Genomic DNA, 27140 nt, shown 5'->3' with positions numbered 1-27140 from the left:
CAAAATTATAACAAAGGCTTGACATTATGTCACTTTGCATGTAAAGAGTCTATATCATATATTAGTTTCACATTTTAAGTGAAATTACAGAAATAAAAGATCTTTTTCATGATATTCTAATTATAGGACGAGCACCTGTAATACAGTAAGACAGAGACACACAGGAGCCTGGGCTGGTTAGGATTTCGTCTGGAGCTCCCTCTGCAGGCAGCAGTGGGAATGACAGTGAATACAAGCTTTCAAGATCCACAGCAGCTGGAAAACTGATGAACAATGTTTGAACGCAGAACTAGCCACAAAAGGTCCACAGTTTCGTGTAGAGATGGACCGATCCAGCTTTTTTGCTTCCGATACCGATACCAATACTGGAAGTATCTGCCTATATCCGATATTAATTGATACCAAGAGACTTTCTTAAAAGTGTCTTTCTCTGGGTGAAAAGTGAATGGTCATCTCCATTCTAAGATCAATGAAGCCTTGTCATGATGTTACAGATCAATTATGGATAACATTTATTAATACAATAATGGAAAACATTTCACAAGGATCACTGGATTTTTGACACTTGGGACAGGATATTTTATATTCTAATCTAATCTAAACAACTCACCACTTGTGCATTACAAATATCTTTAATTATATATCAGTTATTCTTAAACAGCATTTCATAAACTAAAACACACACTTGGCCACTCCAGCAGATACTATTTTATTTTATTAAGTAACTTGTCGCTAGCATTAGCATGCTGCCGCTAGCTTGAGCATGCTGCTGCTAACCACAGCAAATTCTTGGCTTCAGAATAACATACAGCATGCCCAAAATCTCTTAGATTTAGTCATTGAAAGTTGTGCTTTTAAGGCGGTGAGAGCCAGAAGTGTATCAGATCAGTGCCTCCCTAGTTTTGTGTTTCAACTCTGACGCGATATTAACAAGATACAGATCGGCCCACATGAGCAGTAGAAGAAGAAACGACCAAAGTGAACAAAGTTGTAAGATAAAGGTCAAGCCTTAAGAAATGCAAAAGTGCCTTGCGGATAAATGGTTCATGGGAGATTATTTTTGCTCAATGCCATGTGAAAATGAATGCACAAAAGTGATTTGAAACTCAGTCACTCGGTAGCTCGGTTGGTCTTCATTTCCTCCATTCTTTTCAGGGCTTGAAGTCTATCCTCAAATAACTTCCCGGACTAGTGTCTATGCTCTGCCACACAACCCGCCGCTGTGGCTCACATCCATGGACAATTGGCCATTTTAATTTGTGTAGTGCAATACGGAACAATGTTTTTAGGAGGCGGCCCCTGGACTATCCCCGAGTGCTCCTCATTACAGAGTGTCCCTGTGTGTGCTACTCAGTCCTGGCTTCGGTGAAACCCAAACCAAGTTAAAGCGGAAAATTGCTTTTCTACCCAGAGGCTCACTCACCTCGGGGGATATTAAAAGTTGAGTGCAGTGACTGTGAGACTGTTGAAATGACTGTCAAAATAAGCCAAACTCACAGGGCTGAGTCAGGACTTAAGCGTTTCATTTAGCTCCAGTCCAAAAGGTGTCGCAGGCCAGTCGACCGAGAAGACCAACTAACAAGACATTCACCTTTGAGAGACTTTTATTTACTTGTAAATAGTTTCTCATCTCACAACTCGAGATAAACCCTTCATGTGAATCAAAGAGTAAAATCAATCTCCTTAGTTACAAACTTCTTGCAGAGTCCCAAGTTATCAACAATTCTGCATTTCTTGAAAGCCATTTAAACGTATTTCCCCAAAGTTTGATAGTAAACAATTGAGAGAGGCTTTTGCTGAGGAGAAACAAAGTCAGACAGGGCGGAGACAGAAACATTGATCCTCCTTTAGTTGGCACAGAACTCAGGACACACCTAAATGCAATCTCGGCCATCTCCTGTCTTTGGAACAACAACGGCAACGGATGCAGCTGACAAGCAAAAATACAAGAGCGTCAACAATACTGGAAAAAACTATTCTAAAAGCATTTGAATAACTACAAATCTAAATCGATGCAACTGGTCCTTTTGGTTCTTTTTGGTTCTTTTTTTAATACATTTCAAAAGTCATCCAATTTTTTCTTTATTTCTTTTTTCAATCATCATTTTTTAAATAGTTGGATGATTTTTGAATCGGTTAACTGGGCTCATCATCCTGGGATGATGGTGAATTCTCCCGCTCTATATTTTGTTCAAATTTCAATGCCTTACACAAGAACTGCACCATAAGCCAGGGACATTGAATTGGCTCATTGGAAGAAAACACCACACTAGTTCCAGCACCCTTAACTAACACCATTACATTGTCCTAGCCATGTCAGGAAGTAGCATAAACATGCTAAAACAAACACATTTTAAAAAATGACTCAGTGACTTACATTCGGTTTTGCTTCTTAAGAAGATAAACTACAGGATGAGCTGCACAAATCCCATGGCAAAAAAACAAATAAATAAATAAATAAACATAATGCAATAAGCATAAATGGACTCCCTCTCGCTAAAATCCCAGCGGTAGTGGCCAATCGTGTCCTAATTTGTGCTATTGGTCTAGAGTTCAAACTCTGCGCATGAGATGTTCACAAACTTGCTCTTATGTCCCTGCATCTAAGGCCAAGCAAAAAAAAAAATGTATTTGTGGGATAGCCGCAAGCTAAGGGTAGCAGATCTAGCGTAGTGTTTTCATGCAACAAGCCAATTGACAGGTCAGTAGTCTTTACTAGGCTGCTTATTTATCACTATTAGTTCCTTGACATCTCTAGTAATTGTTCTTTATCCATATTTAACAACTGTGTCCTGAGAAGACTTTGGGACCAAATTGTACAAATAAGAATTAGTGAAAATAGCACGTGTTTAGCGATGTGCAGCCTTCACCAAGTCTCTTAAGATCCAATTATATCCAAAATATCAATTGGTGATGATGTCGGCATTCAAAGGTTAAGTATAGAAATCAATCCTATTGAGAGGAGCAGGCTAATTAGCTAGCATTTTCAGCATGTTCACTATTAACCTAATGAGTGGTGAGACTTGGCGTAAAGCGAGCATTCTTTTCATGCAGACAACAAATAGATGGATGGAAGTAAAATGAAAAACGTTCCTCGTACCTGCTGTAGTTTGGAAGCATTACAGCATCGAGATTAGGTGGATTCAATTGGCCATAACTACCAGCTGGTTCAAAGTCGGACTTGACAAGCTGCCAAAGAGTAAGGACGTGCGGGGAATGCCTCACCAGATGATAAAATCAATTAGAGTAGTGGTTCTCAAACTGCAGTGTGCAATACCATCCCTTTCATCTAGGTTTAGTGTATGTTTAGTGTATTTTACTATATGCATTTATTTTTTACATATCATTTAACATTTTTGATCTGTTAAGTTGGGGGGATAAATACGGACTCATCCGAGCCAAACGGCTTTTATTTTTTGTGATTTATTTTTAAGTTTACGGATATTGTTTATGCCCTTAGCAACTTCTTACAGAGATGCAAAGGTGGATGATTCTTATTATCGCCGTCGTGCTGAAGTAAAAAAAAAAAAAAGTTCTATCTTCACAAACTTTTGCATAGCCACGGGGCTTTTGTCTATTCCAAGGCTTTTCCATGACACCCCTGATCTAATCCACAAATCTGAGGTTTTGCTCCTGCCGTGCTCGAGTATGATTAAGAGAGTGAAGTGTTGCAATCCTCTCGGTGACTATTTCTTGTATACGTGTACTGAATTATTTACCTTTGACACATTGACATCTTATAGATTCCCCTGTCAACTTTCCACAATATTTTTTTAAGCTCTATGTGCTTCACAGCGAGCCGGCGACATGTTGGTGATGTCGATTTTCTAAGCGGATGAAAATGGGCACTGCATTGTAAGGCGTAATAACACCTGAAGTACTTCGAAGTCCGCACAGTAAAATCATCGTGACTGAGCGCACGCACAAAGATCAGACAGGTACGAATGAACTCGTTTGAGCTAAGGCAAGAACATATCTCAGTATGTAAAAACGGTGGCCTGTTCCTTTAACTTGGTCGTTTTTTCTCACAGTTAATCTCGCACTTACGGTATCTCACACTCAAAAATGGTGGCTTGTGTTTACCTCGGTTAATTCCCTTCTGCCAGCAGAGGACACTCCAAGCAAGAAACAAGAAGTGAAGAGAGCAGTTCTTCCTCATCAAGTAACTTCTCTGTTCATGGACAATATTCTAAGATATATGTGTAACCCGTGTAATATATGCACATATATAGTAAAACGTGTTCAGTAAAACAAGTTCAAGGTATTGTCATAAAAAGGTATTTACATTGTTAAAAACATGTTATTACACTATGTATTTCATTTATTTTTCTTGTTTGCATATTTCCCACCTAGTGATAGTCTGTGAATGTAACATAAGTTCTCGTGAAGCAACGTGAGAGAGCAACTGGTTAGATCTGGTTCGGAGAGGACAGAGACAGCAATCGTTTTTTGAGGGAAGCTTGTTTTTTCGTAGTAAGTTGTGCCGTGGTTTTGTTAAGCTAAACCACTGTTTCTTTTTTGGCGAAGTAATTACAAAGTAGGACGCTGTGTAGCTTCAGCGCGAAGCTTCGTAGCAGTGTTTTTATCGCTTATTACTTCGTATTAGCGAGGCTAATCCAGCCCGTTTGTTACACAAGGACTACTGTGGGCTGCCGTTTCGCTAACCTCGTGGGACAAAGACGCTAACAGAGGATCGTTACCGGACTGGACAACGAAGTACGGACCCCAGATGGTCACTCTGAGTGCCCTCGTCAGTCAGAGTACCTCTGGCAACGTGGGAAACGAAGACAAGTCGCCACGGATCGGGTGTGGACCACGGACCTTCATCGCCTTTGTACTGCTGTATCTGGACCCCCGTGCTGCCCTCAACGGAGCCCTTACCTGGACCAATCTAGTGGGATTAACACGTTACACAAGGTACTCTGCATGTGTTTGTTTTTTGCTCTCTGAGTGAAGCGACCATTTTTTGTTTTTGGTCTCTGCGTTCCCAAGCAACGATACAGGCCTGCAACGTAGGGTGTATTGTGCTGGCTTAGGACTAGGTTATTAGCCAGTAATTGCCTATACCTGCTTCTTTTTATTATTATTTTTTTGTAATAAATTGTGAATATCGTTTTATACTTTACCTTGTGTTTGGTGTTAATTTACTTCTAGGTCAGTCATTTAAGCCCATTGAGATTTTAGTGCTAATTTAAAGTATTCCAATTATCCAAATTATAGAAGAGTTAGTTTAAAGTAATATAGAGTACGCGAGTACACTGTAAAAAAAAAAAAGAACCCTGAGCCCACTCAGTTAATTGCGTTGAGTAAACAAGGGCTACATATAGATTGAGAAATTGACTGAAAATCAATTGAGATTGGAGTACTTCATGATAAAGGAGAAAATTTGACTTTCTATTGCAGTTATTCCGAATGGTCACAACAGCAGAGTGTGTAGCTATTGTTGTGAGAAAAGGGTCACAAGCAACAAAAGTTACATAATAACAATCTGTAGGTGGAGTTACAATGTTACACTCTTATGAAAAGATAGTGGAGGGAAAAATCGAAGAGCATTGCTGCAGAATGTAGAAAATGTCACTGTCATGTCCCCTATGGGAAAAATGTGGGAGTATAATGAAGCGGTGCAGTGGGTGTGCTGCCATTGAGGACTATATTAACAAAAGCAGAATCAAAAGAGAAGACAGGACGACGTCACACAATGAGGCGATGTTATACATGTGAAAGAGGGCTGTGTCACAGAGGATCTGACAGACAGGCCAGTGTCACTACAGAGCGGATCTGTCAACCACAGCAGACACAACAGGCTCTGCACGGAGCAGGAGTGCTTCCCCTGCTGTCTAATTGGCCAGTTAGCTGCGGCTAACGCTGTCAAGTACTTTCTGAGGAAACCAGAGGGAGACCATTAGTGCTACACACTCTCAGTGGTCCACTCCTTCATCTTTCTGTTCTTCTGAAGTTATGCTAACACAAGACAATTGGTTTCATGAGCCGCCCAAAAATATACAAAGCTCCTTCAGTCACACCCGTATGGGTTTGTCCCAGTATGCCCCTGCCCTGCACCGCTGCTGAGAGCCAGAGACTTGAGCCTTATCCCGGGAGCACTTTAGCCCTAATGAGGCACGCGTCGCTCCGCTGGTCCCATCCGCAGCCTGACTGACAGCCGCTCCACTCCAGGAGACGCAAAACATGTAATCCCACAGCTTTGCCCATTAGTAGAGCTACGTCAACAGGAGGGGCTTTTCTCAACGACCACAAAGGACTTCTCATTCAGGGAACAAAGAAAGACACTACGATCCTTTCGTAGATAACACAGATAAAGTGTACATGCCCTCGAAGTCACATTTGACCTTGCCGTGCCAGTCACAACCTGAATAAACGGAGAGGATTAGAAAATAAACAACATTCACATTATAAGCATTGGAGCCTTTACGCTACAAAGCCAGAGAGTGAAAAGTATCAGACACCTAAGCCAAAAGCTCAACTTCATTTGAGAAAAGAAAAAAAGCTCTTGATTCGCTGAGACGTGGCAAAGCGATCTGTACACCGCTTGCCGGCCTCGCTCCGCTGCAGATAAAGCCCGACAAATGAAATCCAAAATGAAAGTCGCTGAGGTGGTACAGAGTCATTCCTGGGGAGCATCTGCTAACTCCGGGTTCTCTGCGTAAGATCAGCACTGAAACCACATCACGGCTTTAGTGCAGCGCCTTGTCTTCACCGACGACAGCTGCAAGTGTCGACTGTTTACAAATCCCCACAGCACAATTCTCAAGATTAAGAGTGTTTTTGAATCCTGACACTTGTATTTATTGGTAACCGCCATTAGGAGGTTGTATTGCAATGCAAAGTAGCCCATGCAGAACTAAAGAGCAATAAAGAAAATGCCTATCAAAAAAGCGGAACAGGTTAACTGTTAATAGGCCACGTCTAATAGATGATACTGATGTTTCACGCTTTATGTTCTAAAGCAGTGTTATTCCAACCCCAAGCCTGAATTAGGTTCTTAAAGATGGGGTTTTATACTTTTTGCATTCTGATTCCACGACTTATACCAAACTCTAATCATCAGACAGAGCAGGTTAGGTAGCAGTTGTTTTTTTTAAAGTGCAAAGATATAATTGGCGACTCTTTTCTCTCCTCTCTGGGGCAAAAACCAATCGACTGCTGACAGAAGTTCCAACAACAAGACGATTAACAAGGCCATTGCCACCTCCCTTTCACAAGACGGAGCCTTTTCTTGTTGTAAAGATTTGTCAGTGGGACATGGGGGTATTTCTGTTATTGGAGGTGGCAGGCTAGTTTTTAAACTGCCAAACGGCTTGCTGACAGGTTTCCGAGCGAGGTAAAGCTGAACTGTCTGGCGTGCTGGCGTATTTATTGACCCTTCTGACTGCAGGCTCTTGTTCCAGGATTCATCTCTAGTGGCCTGCCAGGCACTGTCCACTCTGCTTGGCAAATTAGCCTGCAGCAAAACAGGCTCACACACTCAATTCGGGGCCAGGAGGGTTTTCGGTTTCCAGTCAATTTAAAACTAATACTTTTCAAATACGAGTCATGATCATATTTCATGACAAAAAAACAATTGGGTTTTAATCATTTTTGTATACAAACCCTTAGTGTCTGGCTGTAACAACAGCTATAACTTAGAACTTCAACAAAATTGTCTTCAAATAAAAATGTATGAAAATTAAGATGCAACAGAATCCAAAACATTTGACCGAAGTATCAACAGCAAAAAAAAAAGAAAAGAAACAAAGACAAATATTTATTTCAGCCTGAATAGATAAGTGACATGGCAAATTACTTCCAACTCTTAAAATGCCACAGGCAAAAAGTGGGACATTCATAAAGAAGACGGGGGCTGTGAAAAAAGTGCAAGACAAATTGGGATCAGGCAGCATGACTGCAATCAGTAAATCTGACTGTGAAAGCACATAACCTCCAGTCCCATCTATCCTTCCGACGCATACTAACTAACTCGCATATTCAAAATAATTTTACATATTTTATCACTTTGACAAAATCATTCACATTCAAGGCAATGGGGTGGGAAGCTGCCGGCTTTTACACCAAACTTTGATGTTTTAAAACCGCACTTTAAACTTGGTTTCTCTGATACAAAAACAATGTGATTTAAACATCAAGAGTAGTAGCATAAGTAACACAACAGTAATATTACTAATAGTAGTAGCATCATTAGTAGGGCCTGTTTGAACTGGGATTAGAGGAAATGGAGTCTTATTGTGTCGTCACCCAAAACAATTCACAAGCACAAGAGACATTTTTTTATTCATTCTCCGTGGTGGGTAAAGTACATATGTAGCCAAAGCTGCCCTTGGGGTAGCCTGACAGATAAGCGGCTGCACACATTTGCACCAACCGACCACCACCCATTCCTCACCTCTCAGTCTCCCACCTTACTTAACTACCTGGATCAAACGTGATCAGGTCCTGTGCTGGGATGAAACCAAGGCTCGTTGGGTCGCTTCAGCTCGTGAGCAAGACAAAAGTCAAAGTATCTTCACTCTACATTACTCTCAAGTGGAACATTCGGTTTCATCACAAACAGTTTAGACGGCCCATTTTTGAAAACCTTCGCCATAATGGAAAACTTCTTACAGAAATATTACCAGTTTTTAGAAGTCGAGCTTAATCATTTCTTAGCAGCAGTCATATGAATGTTTACATTTTGCTTAGTAGTAGTAGTAATAATAGCATTTTTATGTCTCTGTCTGTCTCAAGGGTTAGCATGAAATGAATATTAATAAGGCTAATCAAAGTCACAGTATTGGGGTCATGCAATAACTCCATAGCACAAAGTAACAGTGAGTAGAAGCAGCAGCAGCAGCATTAGTAATGTCGGGAAGAAGTAATCGTACCAGTTGAAAAATATTATACACAAATGTTCTCCTCTGCTTGTTTGCTATGATGCTGTGAGCTTTAAACTAAAAAAGTGTTGTGTTTTCCAAATTTCTAAAGCAGAACATAAACACCTGCTGCGGTTTCATCCAAACATCAGCTGGTGTCGTGCTCGTTCGCCGCGTGCCTCGTGGCAACTATTGTGATCACTTGAATGAAGGGAAAAAAAGTGGTTTTCCAAACCAATCACAGCAGCGGGTCGTCCACAAAAGAAAATAATCTTTTTTTTCTTATTTTTGGATTCCAACCGAGCAAGAATACAGCTTTGAGCACAACCCCGCACCAAAAATCCCGAGGTCTGTTGGAGCTAACTCTACAAAGGCAAGGCTCTCCAACCTGTAGCGAAGGAGCCACCAGCTGCTCTCCTGGCCAGTTCCAAGTAGCTCCCCAAGGCACTCCACATTTCCACGTGAGATAGATCAGTCTAACTTTATTATTGTCTTGGCAGAAAGCCTCACATGTACCAAGTCTCATTCATCGATGTATTTTAAACATCCAGATTAGCTTTGTCATGTATTAAGTACTTTGCTTGTACAATATGACCTTATGATGCACCATATAATAAAAAAGGGGTCCAAGGGATAAGGGGTCCAAGGAAGGAAGTGCAGTGTAAAGGTTCCAGCTAGGGAAGAAATGTTTTATTATGGAGACAGAAAATAACTCAAAAACTAAATAAAAGGTACAAAGTATTACAGTATATATCTCTCATTTTTTTCTATTTAAGTGAAAAATAAGGTTACATGGCGCCGACAGTGCATCGGGGCTGCTTCAGGTTATTGCAGTCTAAATGAAGGCACTGCAAATCTAGTTTCAGCAGGTTACACTTGTGCTGCACACAAATATACGTGTCTGCTTTTTTCCTCCCTAAAAGAAAAGATGTCATATTTGGCTTATTCTTAAAACCCTGCATTTTAAAGAGGCCGCGCTACACCTAATTTTCTCGCGCAGAAGCTTATAGCCTTACTAATCACAAGATCCTACCACAACTATTACGTAAGCCCAAGAGTGCTTTTTGGGGTTGCTCGCTAATTGCCTTTTTAACAAACCTTTTCAGCCAAGCCTTTCCGACTGTGGTGCGAAGCAAAACATTTTAATGATCAATAAAAAGCACTGCAATTAACCTCCAGAATCAAAATAAAGAGACAACTTTTCTCCACTTCTCACTATACCTCATAGGGATTTCTACAAATGCAATAACCTTCTATTGCAAGTTACAGCTTCTGACTTAGTAAAACACTTTTTGGCCACAAATTCCTTCAGTCAGTAAGAAGAAACTGGTAAAAAATTATTGCTTTGCTATGCAGGTCGGCTTATACTTAAAACAATGTCAGCTACAGCGAAACAAGGACGCCAATGCACAGGAGGGCGAATCCACCTTGAATTATAATTAACCGGGGATAAATAAGGCTCTCTTGATTAGTCTTAAGCACAGGGAGTTGGAACGAGACCGGATTTTGAATTACTACGGTAGGTAGAGTCGACATGGTGAGGAGTGAATGCAACTCCCCAAGAGCCACCAGCTACTGCTCATAATTAGCAACATAAAAATTGACACAAAAGAAACAAGGGACTGTGACTATTAAACACACAACAGTGAAGTTAAATTGGGGATGCAAGGAAAATAATTGCTTATGAAAACTAGCGGAATTAAGACAACATGCTGTCATAAGTGCGACTACACTCACAAACTTGCCAAACGCTTCCAGTATAGTCAAACAGTTATCTTCCAACAGTCACCTCAGTGTGAGGCTTTTCTGGAGACTAGTGGACTGAGTGCATAGCCCTTGACGATCTGAAGTCCCTGCTGCCAGGGCGTCTCCCTGGGGATGTGTTTAAGGCCTGTCCCACCAGGAGGCGGCTCCGGGCATATCAGGCTACATGGCTTTGGGCTGACCCTTGATGCTGAAGAGACGGAGACACTCACAGCTTCTTCAGATCGTAGACTCCACAAGAGCAGATACAGAAGATTTACCAAATATCATCATGTGGCGCATTGAGTTGCCTTGCCTACGAAATGCGCGGTATAAATAAAGTTGCCTTGCCTTGCCTTGTTAAAGGTCCTATATCATTAACCATGTTGTAAAGCTATTTCTTATCAAAAACACCCCCAAGAGTGTTTTTACCTCCTGAATCCTACTCTCTGACTTGTGACACTCAGACGTTTTTTATGTCATAGTGTCAAACAGGAAGAGCCCAACGTCTGTAATGTAATGCCTTACGGTCTGATTTTAATCTATAAAACAGCTTTTTCATTATTTCTGTGGTAAGAAAGAAAGACAAAGTCACGTTTGCACTGACAGTTGTGAAGAAGGAACTCTTTCTAACCTATTCTGGACACACCTGTTCTTTTTTCTTATCCAACGATAATGTTACAGAGAAAAGCACGTTTGGCTGCGAGAGGTACAGGACTTTATTCAACCTTCCTAAGGAAGAGGCCACTCCCCAGAAGTTGGAATTTCTTTCCGGGATTCAGCAACTATCAGCCAAAATAGGGTTTTTCTGTGACTGTCTCTTGATGGACGCTTAGAGAACCTTCGCCAGAATCAAAGTGGATTAACTTTTATAACCAACGTGAGTCCCGTACGTAAACACACCCGATGGAGCGGCCAGGACAGAGCGGTGAGTCAATCAAAACACGTGTTAGCTTGTGTGTCAGCTTGTGTGTTAGCCATTTATGAAGCTGTGTTGCAGATGTAAACTCCTCATAAATGCATTGTGAAGCAACTTCACTTATTGCTGTGATGTTTATATTTCTTTTACTGCTAATGTTGCATGGGCAGATTAGCTCTGAGAGAGGGGGCGGAGTTAACTGAATCGAACATTGTGTCTTCTGGGTTTGCAAAATACCCCCAGAAAATAGTAAAAAAAAATAGTAATTAAGTATATACCAGAGTGGTAGAGGTACAATATATCATATAAATGCCTATAGTTTACTTTGGGATGGCTAAAATAGCATGATACAGATCCTTTAAGAGAAAGTGAATAACTGGGGACTTTTGCGATAACTTCCTTCAAGGGCTGTGACTCTGCTGAATGCTCGATCGCTAACTATCAAAGCGTTGCTACTGAATGTCACCTTGGCTGTGTCCCAGTGTCCAGTCTATGTAGACCCCAACTCCTCATTTACTAGTGTCGCACTCGTTGTGTTTGTGATTCGGACACGCAGCCCATGGGTTTCTCATCGCCACAGATCACTTATGGGTCCAGTGATCATCACTGCTCACTACTTTCAGAATGCATTGTGGGAATTTTTGAGTGTACAACATATTTCTCTTTGGATTTTTGGACACCACAACAAAATGACGTGACCGCTATATAACGCACTATAAAGCCAATAGCGCGGACATTTGGACATAGCCCCTGACTCTCTACATGACAGGCCCTGACCTTTGAAAGCCTGTCAGCAATGAGCCCCAAAACTTAAACTGTAAGAAACTCAAACTGCATAGATTATCATAAGAATGTTCATGTCATGGGGTATAGCTCTGATAAGGTTCCAACTCTGCGTCATCCATCGCTGCACGTCTTGAACTTTCTAATCAAATAACAGCTTTAAAAGCACAGAACGAAAAGTCTGAAGTTCACACTCTCAGCGGTTATCGAGTTCTTTGAGCAAACAACATCCCGACGGAGCCAAGTCTTTGCCACCGATTCCACTTGGCCCATTACAAATAAGTTCATCCTCTCCCGTCTTCAAGCTCGAATCAGCCGCACCGCAACAACAACAAGAATAAATGGATCCCACAATAGACGGACTGATGACTCATGCCCATCGCAGTGCGTCCCCCTTGGTGGAGTATTTCTACTCTATATGTTTCTCGAGAGGCTGCGGAAACACCAGGACACGCACTAACAAGAGAAAGGCCAAGGAAAGAGCAAGCTATTAGAAGTCCAACTCACTGGAAATATTACTTACAGATGACTAAAGCAGTTTCATACAGTGCGGCGCTGGAAGTAGGAGGCAGGTGTTTGCAGGAAGTACAGTGGGTTCTGAAGTATTTACTCCCCTCTATTTGATTCTTATGTTAAGACTAAGAGATATAAATAAACACGTCCATGCATATACCACATAGAGGCTGTGCCCTTTCAGTGTCATGCACAATTTGAGGCCAAAACTATATGTTGAAACCTGCAAACACAAAAAAACAAGCATTCTTTCAATCTACTTTTGATATTCAAAAGCAAATTGCACACAATGGGAAACTCTAAAGCAAAATAATTGATCAGCTGAGTGTGTTTTGAAACATATTTTTTGTATTTTACAAACTTATTTGGTAAAAATAGTCCAGCAATGTCATTATTTAAAGTGATAGTCTGGAAATGCAAATGTTTTACAAATGTTAATAGAATGTGCAAAATTGACCACCTGATCTTGCATTTATATATAAAATATTTGATAATAAAAAAGTAATAATATAGATAATTTTTTTTGCAAAGTCCCTCCTTCCCGGATCTCGGCAACTAATCAGAGTCTAGTGTCCTCTCGCGTTGACCAAAGAGACAAGCTTTTCCTGCAAACCAGCCTGTCAGGTCGAATCAGGAGGGAGGGGGAGGAGCTTAATCATTTACTTTTGAAAAGTTCCTGCTCTGCTCATTTCATCACAAACTAAGAAGGGCTTTCTGGTTAAAGAGGGGAGGCATTTGATTGTTTTTGCCTGGCCTGCCAGACACTCCTCCTTTCTGTTCAAAAGCAGAACTGTCTGGGCAGCGGCTCTCAGCCAATCATTTCACGATTTTACCCACATCGGTAAACATTAAAGATGGCAGCACGGCGACCGATGCACTGTTTTCTTCTGCTCTTTCGTCTGTTTTAAAGGGGGGGTATTATGCAAAATTGACTTTTTCATGTTAATATGTCATTCCCTCATTAAAAACATGCCTGAAGTGTTGTTTTGGCACATTCATGTATTTTTGAGTAATCTGTAAAAACTCTGATGGCAGCCATTTTAGGGATAGGTTTGCCTGAGTCCTCCTAGGAACGCCCCCACCTCCTGGAGACGCCTCCGAGCTTTCATCACCAGCCGAGTAACCAACCACTGCTCCTCAGCAGAACCCCCTCCCCACTGATGCCACAGACAGCGTGTGGAAGGGGCGTGTCAGAAAGGGTCAGAGGTTCTTAAAGAGACAGAGGCCTATTTCAAGACATTCGCTACAGCCATTTTGAGAGAGCAATTTTATACAAGGCAGTTATAATAATTTACTGCATTTACAGACCAACAGAAGATTTCGTCTTCATTGTAGTGTGCTATAGACTGGTGCTATGTGATTGAAAAAAGCATAATACCCCCTCTTTAAATCATTTGGAAAATATGAAATCCCTAAAACCGGAGCAAGAAACAGAGTTCGAAGCGCTCCTCGTAAAAATTGACGTTTTTGAAAAGGCTTCCTGTCGCTTGTTACTGCGACGAATCTAGCGTTAGTCTAATTAGCTGATGCCGTCTGTCAATCACGCCCACCGGGAAATCGTTGAGATCATGCTTACTCCCAGACTACATGTCTTTGAAATGTCTATGAAAAAGCATGTCGTTTGGCAGGCCAGGCAATGATTGTTTACTATCAAATTTCACTTTATCTCTCATCACTTTGCAAACTTACAGACTATCACTTTAAAAGAAAGTATGTATTAATCCAATGTACATTTAAGGCTTTTAACGCATTTAATAACTTTGAATGCCTCTCGGAAACCCTGTGGATGGAGTTGATCTTAGACCCAAACTTTTGTGAAGGCTTGCAAACATAGTTGTATGCAATTGTTGCATAGGGTCTGAAATTTGAGGTGCGCAAAATGCCTTGGTAGAGCCATATACGTAAAGCAGACATCTGCTCGAAATGTAAAAAAAAAATGCCTTGGTAACTTATCTTTAAATTAAAAGGAAATGGTCCATTAAAATCCTCAAAATTCAACTGCAGCCACAAAATATTCACCAGCACACCTCACATTTCTGCTGGCGACAGAGCGATAGCGGCGGAATACACGAATACTAAACGGCTTTTCACAGCACTTCTGGCGTTTGGCGGCAAAACAGGCCAAAGAAAATAGAGAATAACAAATGTTGTGCTGAATGTGACAGGAAAGGCGATGAGGCTTGTGGCGTATCTTATCCTTATGGGGCAACAACGCTGGACTGTAGCCTGCAGCAAATTATGCACCGTCACTTCCCCGACTCATCCCCTGGCCCGGCCGCTCTGACCCGGCCAGGTTGATTAGCTGAATAAAGATGTCGTAATTAAAAGCTAATGAGAGGCGAAGGCTGCTGTCCGGTGGAAATCCGCAACCACGAGCCACGGCATATAATGAATTAACTCCTAGGACGCGCAAATCCCCGACAAACAACTTCAACCTAATGAGTGGGAAGGCAAACTAATTGGCGCCTTCGGACACGAGGAGAAGAAGATGAAGCGGATACGTCGTAGAGGGAGATACCGGAGACGGGTGGCCATTTACCGAGGCGGACTCTGGACTCACCGTGTGCCGTCGGCCTTCCAGCTCACTTTGTACGGGCTCTGCTCCAGGAAGCGCAGATTTTGCCGGTCCATGGACACGGGCTGTGCTCCGGGGAAACCAGACCTAGGAGAGAGGAAAAAATACACATCCCAACTATAGACTTAATAAAGCTTTTGATATCCGGCCTTAACCTGCAGCCTGGAAGTGTGCTCCCGGAAAAGCGTCGGCAAATGAATTATGTATGTGCAAACAAACAAGCCCTGACCTTTTGGCAAACAGGGGCCTGACATTTGTACCGTGTCATTTCAACGTGAGAGATTTACACACGTACACAACAAACTATACAGAGTTGCAAAGTGTGACAATAGTATTATAGTAAAATAGTAAACTGAATCTGTTGAATAAGCCATATCTAACACATAAACGTAGCTTCTGTTCCCATGTAGTTGGGAACAGAATGCAAAGTTCCTGTAACTTTGCTTTCTGTGACCCACACTTTTAGGAGTCACGTTGAACCAAAGGCCGGAGCTGAATGAATGAGCCACGTGTGCGTCATCTCTTTGAAGCATGTCCTTCACAGCTTGTGTTCAGTCATGCTGGGTCGTTTTACAAAGGCCAGGGATGGACGAACTACAGAAATACCTTAAAATCAACATAGACTATTACATCTATGCAAGTCTGGCCCCTCATTATCAGTCATATCATGCATGTGCCGTTTGTGTGTTCAATACAGGTTCCCCTTATAAGTTAGATGCACTGTGCTTGGTGGAATACTCCACATTTATTAAAGTAAGTGGGTAAAACGGGATGGAAAATGTGCAGAAAAGTGTTATTTCATTGTAAATAGATTGTTTAAAGGCAAAAATAGCAACTTTGCATCACAACTTTAGGAAAATTGGTCCACAAACGTATATTGTTTTGCTCACAAAAAATGTATTTTACTCTTCAAAAGGATCGGTGTATGAAATGTTTTTGGCTAACTTCCTGTTGGCCAGTGTTGAGTAACGACTACTTCCTGTCGACATTTTAACTGTAGTAATGTATTAGAAAATAAAATAAAAATTAAAGAAAGAGAGAAAAAACTATATTTCTGCTATTGCACTAACGTCATGTTAGCCTTTAGCTTCAAGGCTAAAACACACGGTTATAAACACGGAAGTCTCCTCAGGTGAAACATTTAAATCCTGAGTAAAGTTTTGAACATAACAGCTGCGTGTTATATCCACATTTAAATATTTATATTTCAACAAGATGTGGCTAACTCTCCATAGGACTAAATAAGGACTGTTTTACTCGGAAGTTAGCATCATGTTACAGAGCAACATCCCGTGCACAAAGCCAATTGGGGGAGTTTTAGAAAAAAACTTAATATGAAGAACAGTATATATTGTTTTCATGGAGACGACACCCATAAAGTCATCATTTCCCGAAATAAGGATTCTTCTCCTCGCAGCCCTATAAAGAAAGGCCTGTGGGAAGCAGCGTAGTGAAAATAGCTGCATCGGCTGTTGCTCTGTGTCGACAAGTCGGGGCCCAGCATCACTGACGCCACACGGTTTCATTAAAATAGCTGTGAGCGCCTGTGTTTCTGTCTCTATAGTTAAAATAAAATACACAACCTATATTCCGGTCTCCACTTGCTGTCGAAAAGTGTCAAGACAGAAGACAAATGAGTCACTTGCAGGCACAATAGTGAACACCCACGAACACGCAGTCAGTTCCCATCATGCACTGGGGAGGGAGGGGGGGAGGGGGGTAAACGTGTGCCTCTTACTTGTCCCACTCGGCCATCTCCTGACACAGGCGCTGGATCTGGCCCAGTTTGGGTTGCGAGGTGATCTGAGTGACGCCCTTCACCGTGATGCCTTCAAGGAAAACCGCGTCCTGGATAGAAAGGAGACGCTCACTTATACAGAAGAAGAAGAAGAATTTGTGAAGTATTTAAGAGCCGCCTACACGAGTGACACACTTTCCAAAAAGCAGATGTACGGAACAGATCCCCAGTGTGCCGCTGTGTTAAGAACAATGGATTATTTTCAACTCGGAACAAAAATACTGTTTATTGTTTCCTTTTTATAAGCAGCTGTGTTTGGTGATAACTCATAGACTAGCTATCGCTCACTGGCCAGAGAAGAAGACATTTAACGAGATACCGAGCAAATATTTGGTGACTTTCCCCCACAAGGGAAACGTGCTTAGAAATATCTCACTATCTCTACAACTTAATTCTCAATTAAGATGTGTAGCAGGTTTGTTAGCATGCAGGGCCCACAATAACAAAGCCACACATTTACGGTTAAAAAATGAGTGCTTAAAAAGTGCGGCCTGGTGTTAGACTTTTAAGCATTTTTATATATATTTGGCTGTTGTGGGCACAATGTCTTTTGCTACACATATACAAACATCGTCTCCACAGACCAGCTGCGTTCGGTTTAGAGATGCACCGATTCACCTTTTTTGCTTACAATACTGATACTGGGGGTTTGAGTATCTGCCGATAACCGATATTAACCGATACGATGATGTTGCAGATCAATTATCAATTATATCTATTAATAAACTAATAGAAAAAACATTTAACAAGGATCACTGGCTTGTCAACTCTATCTTTAGGACAGGCTATTCAACATTAATATAAACAGCTCACATAAAAGTGATCTGATCATTACAACTTGTGCATTACAAATATGTTGTGCTATAAAGGCGTTGAGAGGCAAAACTGGTGCAGGTTCTGTATCTGATATTTGTAGTCGATACCGCATATTTTTTAGTATCGGCTCCGATATCCGGTTTCAGATCGGAGCATCCCTAGTTTCGGTTCCTACTCTACGACTCCCACCAATTAGGAGGCATCTGTTCAGCTCCATCTTGTAAAATTCAAACCAAACAATTGGATTTTCAAAAAGACGCCGACGTTCCACCTCCTCACTTACTCAAGTGTATCTCATGTGACCTGTCCTTGTCCCTTACATTCACAGTCGAGCTGAACGGAGCTTGTATAATGTGAAAATGCACAGCAATTAGGTGCAACAGCAGCGGCGGTATCAACGTACATCACCCCCGGATCCATTAGTGGCTATATCATAATGAATAATAAGCAAAGGAGCAAAACGCTAACGTAAAGTCATGGCTGCATAATAAATCTCCTTTCAGTTCAGAAGGAGCTGAAAATAAAAACATTCATTATTCCTCGGAAATTGTGTAGAAGTGTAGATTTTTTTCTGATAAGAATTGAAGCTGTGATTTGATAACTTATTTGAGAGAAGTGAAAAATTTAACGCAACTGGAAATTTGTTAAATTTATTGGACGACATCTCCTTCGGTGAGCATTGAACCTCTTGTTTATAATCACAGAGTTTTATTTTATTTGAAGATATTTCCTCTTGTGTCTGCGGCGGACTCCATCAGACACCCAGCAGTAGGAGCAGTGGAGCCAATCCACTCGAGCGGTGTGTTTTTTAACGACAGACGAGTAATGGGAGTCTGCTCCTGCTGCTTCGGCCTCACCTCTGCTGTATCACGGCCGTTATTAGATTCACTTTAATACGACGCTCGGACGCATGGCTGACAAAGCTGCTGTGCTCAAGCCGTGGAGCAGAAACATTAGATAAGCGCCCATTGACAGTAAATGGTAGTTTCATGTATGTATGAAAAGCAATATATTTGACCGGAATAATTACTTCAAAATCCCAGCCTTACGCCTATTGGGTCGATTAATTCAAAGATATTATATATAATAAATGTGCTCGATGAAGTCGGGGGGTACGAGGTTAAGCACTTGCACCCGTGTCCTACACCGTCAGTGTTTATGCAAGTTATATTGTGTCCACAACGATATCAAAAAATGATACAGGTGTAACAATATATCATACGGCCCACCCCTAGTCAAGACAAGTGGCTTCTGTTGCTGTCTTTACATTTCAATTGCCTGTCACAAAACGTTTACTTGCCATTAATGTCAAGCCATGACAGGAACTACTCAACAGGCAACAGGTAATGCATGTTGAAAATTAGCAGCACCGCTAATCACTGTACTAGTTGGCTTGTAGCTTGTCATTTAAAAACATTTGGACGGCTTTTGCCTATTTTCTTGTAGCTACTGTATGACCCACAGTAGAGCTGACGTTATTCAGCACCACGGACAGCGCACACTCTTCTCTGGTTGAGCGACACTGCGGAGAGACGTGTGAATTTATGAATGCAAAGACTGACGTTCCGTAAAATAAATGCAACATCCCTCTCTTGTTCCCCTTGGGCTTTTTTTTTTGGACAACACTGACGGCTGCATGAATATGTATGTCACTTAGAGCGGCAGCAGGAGTCAGTGAGGAAATGAGTTTGTGCAAGCAGAGATTTGGAGAAGTTGTGCAGCCCGACACATGCAGAACGAAATCTCTCAGGCACGAGTTTGACAATTGTGACTCATTCAGATGTGCACGTATTTGCTTCGATAATAGAGCCAACTGTTCTTGCCAAATAACACACATTAACAGAAGAAAATACAGCCCACCACCAAAGCATTGTCGTGACTTGGATACATTGTAATCTATTTATCCAAGTCAAGAGAATATAATCACTTTGCTCATGTGGCCTCCAGCAGCTTTACGACCCACGGACTTGTACTTGTACTTGTACTTCATCAGGCCTCACCAGTCTGAGCTTCTCTTTCCTTCTCTTCACCGGCGCCGACCCCGAGGAGCTGGGCCCGGATTCTTGGACCGCGTTGCCGTCGTCGTCCACCTCGGGGTCCTCGTCGTCGAAGCACCAGTCGGGCAGCGCGGGGGCGGCGGGCGCGTCCTCCTCGTCTCCGTAGCGGCGGAACAGTTCTTTGAGGTACTCCCCCTTGTAGATCCCAGGGGCCCGGGCCTGCGAGTAGGCGGCCACGGCTGCTTCCACGCTGACCAGAGAGAACAAATGGAGTTCAGAGGGAATGACATGAAAGTAGGAGTTTGCAAACGTATACAGTGCGAGGTTTATCGTGAGCGTGTGACTCGGGGAGGAGGATTCATTCTCACAATTTCATTGACGGACCCTTGTGCAACATTCTTTTCAAGCTGTAGTTAGAGTTTTCACCATGTTAAACAATTTGTGAACTTCTTTTTCATCCAGTTTTATGTTTTTCATTCAGCTAAGTGTGATCAGAATATAATATTTGTTTTGTGATTCTAAGTTAGGAGGACGGGAACTGCAAGTGCTTCCTCGAGGGCTGCTTAATAACTTTTACTACATTACAGCTGAAAGGGGAAAATAACCCAGGCTGCTTTGCAACGAAGAAGTTGGGTCTCAAGGTTAAAAGTAACTCCAAAGAATTTTAAACCAGCGATAATTGTATTACCATATTTTGTATTTGATCATCTCATATGATGACATTTGGTGATATATTGTTTATTATTTCCATCAGTGCTACTCTCTCTTGACCTGGTTAAATTTTAACTTGACCAGTGGTTGTGACCATTGGTTTGCAATTGGGACCCATTTTCTGTCATTTTATGCTTTCATATAAAAATTAAGGCACTTTATGCAGCAACGGAATCTAAATAATGGATCGAGCCTGGTTTGAATTTACAGTTTTAATTTGTTAAAATATAACTTTTAGTGACAGTGGTGCAGATGTTAGAGCGGGAAGTCTCATGATCGGAAGGTCAGGGATTTGAATCCCGCCTCTGGAAGGTGCACAGTCGTTGTGTCCTTGGCCAAAACACGTCACCCTACACCCTGCGTACATGGATGTATGAATGAGAGTGTGAATGGGTGACTGGATCCCTGCTGTAAAGAGCTTTGAGTGCCTATTGTAGGTGGAAAAGCGCTATATAAGTTGACACCATTTACCATTTAGTTGCAACTGTTTAACAAGTTATTAAGTTATAAAAAAAAAAGATCTGTAAAAATGCACATTTTGCCTTGTTTTTTGGGGTTCAAAATTCATTCAATCAGGCTAGGAATTGGATATTGAAAAATCCCTCTGAAAAAATCTTGAATCTCAGAATATTGTTGAGTACAAGACGAGAAGGTTTGGAGGCTGTAGGTCAGGGGTCTGAGAGTTTGACTGGTGGAGGGACGATTTTGTTCATCATCAAAAGACCAAGGGCTGAATAAATAAAGAGCTTGATCTCTGATTTGTGTAAATGTATTTCTCAAAATCATCCTGAGGGCCAGTGGTTCTATGCTGATGTTGCCTACCCCTGCTGTAGGTGCTATTAAAGTGGACATATTGTTGCAAGAGTGTAAGAAAAAATCCCTTTCTGAGAAACGGTATGTTGTATGCATAAATGACCTGATGATCTCAGGAATACACATGAGGAAAAACAAGGGTCCGCTGCAATCCTGTGACTGTATATATACATAATATTATGACTGTAATATAAGAAGCATTGCAAAGGGTGACTTAGGTCTATTTTTTACTCTGACATTAAGACTAAGATGTTGAGGAAGAAAACAAGCTAAAAAATCAACATTAACCAGATCATGAAAAAGTGATTGCCTAAAGGTGAAATCGTGATCAAAACGACTAATTTTAACAGGTGTTTCTATCCTAATCTACACTTTTTAAGACGATGAACTGAAAGGAATGCTCCCTATCCCCACCCCAGTATACAGACATTAAATGAAACTTTCTGTTTCTCCTTAGAAGGAATTTGGTAGAGGCGCTCCACGCCCAACATCTGCCATGTCCCACAACAAATCCAAAAGGGAGCATTGTTGTGGAGAGGAAGTAGTGGGTGGCTGGGCTGGGTTAGCATTAAAAGGCTGATACATATACAGTACATTTCCCCCGGCTAACTCCGTGTCCTCTCCCTCGCTCGCTCTGCTGCTTTAAATTATGCACACAGGTCTGTCCTGAGGTGGTGCGCTCCGCCACTACCCCGCTGCCTTGATCAGTCCTGACAGTTCCCATGGCCGGACCTATGCTAAAGCTATCCTGACTGAGGATTTGTGACAGCGTGAGGAAAAGCACTAGAGTAACCGGGCAAGTGCGCTGATGACGGTTGTTTGGTGGCGGAGAGAGGCGCTCGTAGCTTATGTTGCCGGGCAAAAGCATGAGTCACTCGCACAAACTGCCGCGATGTGAACTGCATGCAAACCATGACCTTACCTCCAGTCCATCTTTTCCACCAGGTAAGCGCAGATGAGAAAGCCCGTGCGGTTGAAGCCATGCGTGCAGTGAACACCTTGGACGAGGAAAGAAAAATACAATGTTAGGGGCAGTTAGAAAGAAGTTCAACAATATATAGTTAAGGCATAACTGACAAAATAAGTTTGGCCACTGGAAAAGATCCAAAGATTACTCAAAGATGCACTGGTGGCTTAGAACACAACTCCAGGTATATATCTGATGAGAGAACCATATTGTAACATAGTAAAAAGCAATGAAAAGTCAATTTTGCATAATTAGTTACAAAAGGTTAATGTATCTTCTAAACAAAAAAACAAAATACCCAGTGCATAGTTATTGAACTTGGTAAAAGACCTCTACAAAACATGTGGGTACTGAATCGGTTTCGCAGTTTATATAACGAGCTTGTAAGCGTTATTGCTCCTGGGTGAGTTTTAAATGTGCACTATGAACTGAACTGACAGCAGTCAAAATACTTAATTGCAATTTAAGTATTTCACAACCTGTTCCAGTTCCTCCCTCCCTCACATTTAGCTGAAGATGAATTCCTACCAAACCCACGGAAGCTCATCTTGCAAGAGTCCAATCTCCCACAATCGGCTCAGATACCCTGCTGTTTCAGACCAGTCCCGTGGCACTTTTGCCGTGAGCAGGCAGGTTTCACATAACCAACAACAAGAAGCACTTTTATCAATACTAATTAACATCACAGCGGCAACTGAAAAACAAGGAGCAGCTACAGACTTATAAACACAACAGTTTTCAAAGCGAAATATTTAATTGCTTTAGTGCAGTTTGAGACAAAGCTGTGACTGGCTAAACAATGTTTGCTTGGTCCAATCAGCAACCGAAGCCTTTCCAGGTTTATTACGGTGCAAATGAAATTTGCACTGTAACATTTTGATCTAGATTTAGGTAATGCAACAATATATCGGAAAATCAGTGAGGTCTGCCCTCTGAGTGACATTTGTACACACTTTTTGTTTTACTAACAGTAAAAACAGCCTAAAACAAAAAGGTATAGCACTTAAAATGTATTAAAGTAGTCATAAACTGTGCAGCCCAAACTCTTTGCTTCACAGATCCTTAAAGTGGAAAACACATGCTGTTGCTTGAGCGCTTTCCATGTTGAACGATGCAGTTTATTGCGTTAGAGCCAGCCCAGTGGCTTAAGCCAAATGTTATTCAAAGGCTTCACTTCTCGCATCAGTAAGATTGGTCCTTACGGAGGCGTAGCGGTGCATGTGACAAGAGGCGTCACTTATAAATCAGGAGTTCTGAGCCCCTGTCTCCAGTTCAATGGGGGTCCTGCATTTTACATTCATATATACTAAAAGAATCTTAACAGAAGGAGATGAAACGCCGAGGGAGATGACGAAAAGCCGGCATGAAAACAATAAAAGAGAAAATAGAAAGGGTTCTGTTTTGATGTGGAGTTTTGAACTGCTTGAACTGCGAGAAAATGTGCGGCTGAAAGCGTGATGGTGAAGCGGCTGTTGAGTAACCGCAAAATAGATCGATAACGGACTAATTTTGGAACAAAGAAACCATGTCACGAACGCCTGTTGTTGAGCAGACTCCAGCAAAAACAACATTTGGATGAGAGCTGGAAGATTGGGGGGAAAATATACAAATGCGACAAGCGAAAAGCTAAAAAAAAAACAACAACAACAACAACAACAACGATATAATGACCACATGAATTAAATCAAACACTTGACAAAACCACAACCTTTGGCCAAACTCATTTACAGCATTTTACTAATTCCACTGATCTAAATGAACTTAACTTGTAACTTGTAGATGCAGCACATTGACAAAATAGAGCTGAAATCTGCCTATTTTAATTCATACCAGCTATGAAACTACAGTGGCATAGAAGCATTAACACAGATGTGGGTAATTAAAGGTCAGGGGGTCAATTTTTTGCTTGTTTTTGTCGATGGACCAGCCCCAAGTTAGGACAGAATCCCAATGTGATCCTTGGGTCAAACAGCGCACATACCTGCATTAACATACTGTTCAGCCCCTCATTAATTACACTGGACTTGACTGTAAGTTTGCACCATGCAGATCTACTATGAAGAGAGATTTTTCCCCATTTCTGTTTCTTCTCTCAAGTCTACATAAAAAAACATTAGAGGTAACACAGGTCCCTTTTCTGGGGTTATTAAGAGCTTTTAGCGCCTGCAGAGCCGCCACAGTCAGTATTTATCCCGCTGCTCTCTCCGTCGGGCATAACCGAAAAATATTATTATTATCATGAAAGGTATGATGTGGCCGAGCCCTAAGAGTAGTTTTTTTTTTTAATAAACTAGAAAAAGAGAAAAAAATGCAGTCTGCGTCGGAGAATAACATTTAGCAGGCATGACTGTTGGGCATCACCATCTGGCTAAAGGGAAGACAGCGCCGCATTGACATTCACACATTCTGCTCTGGTGAGGACGGACTTATTTGATTTGCAAGCAGGGCAGGAGTTGGCCGAAATGGTAATACATGGGTCTAATTACAAAACTACAAAAGAGCGAGAGGTGGAGACAGAAATACAGATTCAGATTCCTCCCGAGCTTATGATGCAAAGAGTGCTACGCTACAAGGTATACAGCAGAATCTTTATGGTAAAAAATAAAATAAAAAAATTGCAATGCACATGTGGAAAAGATTGATTGTGAACAAGGACTGAGGCTGGTAAACTATTTGCTAATTCTTTACTATAAACTGGTGATGGATGAATAATTTAATTAAATTGGCTGCTGGAATAGATAATAGAAATGTTGAATTGCACGGGGAATAATTGATTAGACAAGCTGGCAACGGTTTCGAAGGCCTTCACAACAGAAGGAATAGATGGACTGTGATCAGGGTGCAAGACACGACTGTAGGATTTTTGATAAATAGAACGAAGAGTGAGGCTGCACTCTAGTGGAAATGTCTGGTAATAGCAGGGGCACAACACCACCAATCTGCAATTTGTTGTTGTTTTCTTCTGTAATATTTCAGAATTACAATACAACTGTGGCTCGACAACAACAAGCAAAGCTCGGTGACAGCGATTCTTAAAAATAATAATAATAAATAATAATGATATGCAAAACACTGTCAGGCAAGCATTATATTTCAAATTCTCATTCCCAGTGAAATAGAGCACAAGATTGTGTCATCAAAGCCGCCTAGCCTCTTAACCCCCACTTGAACCGAGCACATTTCTCCAATTTGGCTTTGCAAAAACAAGAAGAAAACGAGGATGAAAATGCAACAAAAAGATTTTAACATTAACCGATGAAAGTGTGACAAAAAAGGGACGAAAAAGACACCAATATACAACAAAAAAATGACAAAAACTAAACAAAAAAGCAGCGAAAATGTGACAAAATTCAACAAAGAAGCAGCAAAAAGGTGACAAAAATTAGATGGGAAAAAGAATGTGAAAAAAAATAAAGCGAGGAAAAAGATCCATTTAGATGAGTTTTGTAGGTCTTAGCTTTCAAATGAGGCGCTACACCAGTCGAGAATCACTTGGTTAAGGTGTAGTAAGACGTTCATATTCTGGGATTAAATGGCAAATTCTATAAATAAAATTGATTTAAAGTGTAAAATACTACAGTGGTCGTTCACATTACAGTATTTGAATATTATGTGTTGGTGGACGTGCACTTTATATTTACCAGTAGTGACATGACAATTGAAGGTTTTTTTTAAAGCTTTGTTATTCTTTGTGTGCATCATTTAGGCTATGATTAAAGGCTGGAGAATTTGAATCAAACCATGATTAAATCAATGGTCAAACTCAATAATCTGGAAAGTACTCATTTGCAGCATGAGCTGAGGTTTATTTTGAACTGCTGATATACAGTAGTAGGAAAAGCCCATTTTTGTTTGTATTTAATATAAGAGAAAGAGAAAAAGAGAGGAACCCATAATTGTCCAGCCCAAAGTAAATGTATGGACATTCCTACCTGCTGTTAACAAACATGGCGGATATTTCCCATAGCATTTCATCTATAACATTCAGTCACAATCTACAATATGTGTGTTCTTTGCAAAAATATCATCAGAGAAAGCTAGACATAAAAATGTGATAAACAGCATGAAAATGGGCTGATACAATTAAATAATGTATGTATATTAGAAAGTATGAAGTAAAATGCTCACCTATGAGTTCTGTTGGATTCTTTTCAACGAAGTGCTCACAAAGTCGGATAAACATCGCAGTTGTGTCAGGTGAAGGGCATTCCCCGTGGCTGAAAACAAGAATATCACACTTATTTCATCGATGGATTTAAAAATAAAAGGTGAATAACAATGGCTCATACCCTTTACACTGCATTTTCACATATTTAATCCCTTCTTTTTCAATCTCATTGCGGTCATAGAAGCGCGTGGTGTTCGTCAAATCAACAAGCAGGCCCATCTTGACCTGATGAAACAAAAACACACAAGTCAGGATATGCATTTCTAGTCAAATTCTATAATCAGCCGTAATAAGAGTAAGAGGACATGTTATTGCACAGTCATGACTCACGTTCATACTCTTTAGGTAGTTCGACAACATGCTTGGGTGAAACCTGTTCTCTTCAGCAACTTGTTCATCATATCTGGGGCCCAGCATTGTTTTCATAGGCAGGAACTTTCCTAAAATCACAATCAAATAGCAAATCATTGTAT

General features: G+C 41.2%; 1 protein-coding gene across 2 annotated transcripts in view; it reads right to left on the bottom strand.

Annotated features, from left to right (window-relative positions):
• The window catches only part of rngtt (RNA guanylyltransferase and 5'-phosphatase), a 122164-nt gene that overhangs the window by 94052 nt on the left and 972 nt on the right, over positions 1-27140 (bottom strand). For both annotated transcript variants that reach the window (XM_079572386.1, XM_079572385.1), the window contains 7 exons: positions 26998-27107; positions 26789-26892; positions 26628-26716; positions 22455-22530; positions 20012-20258; positions 17136-17245; positions 15383-15484 (listed from right to left, as the gene is read on the bottom strand). In XM_079572386.1, the coding sequence (XP_079428512.1) occupies positions 15383-15484; positions 17136-17245; positions 20012-20258; positions 22455-22530; positions 26628-26716; positions 26789-26892; positions 26998-27093 (824 nt within the window). In that variant the 5' untranslated portion in view covers positions 27094-27107. The remainder of the gene's footprint in view (positions 1-15382; positions 15485-17135; positions 17246-20011; positions 20259-22454; positions 22531-26627; positions 26717-26788; positions 26893-26997; positions 27108-27140) is intronic.

This window comes from Gobius niger (assembly GCF_951799975.1).
Source record: "Gobius niger genome assembly, chromosome: 15".
In the NCBI taxonomy this organism is placed as follows: Eukaryota; Metazoa; Chordata; class Actinopteri; order Gobiiformes; family Gobiidae; genus Gobius; species Gobius niger.
Note: the sequence above shows the minus strand (reverse complement) of the source record. Positions and strands in the feature narration are given on the sequence as shown.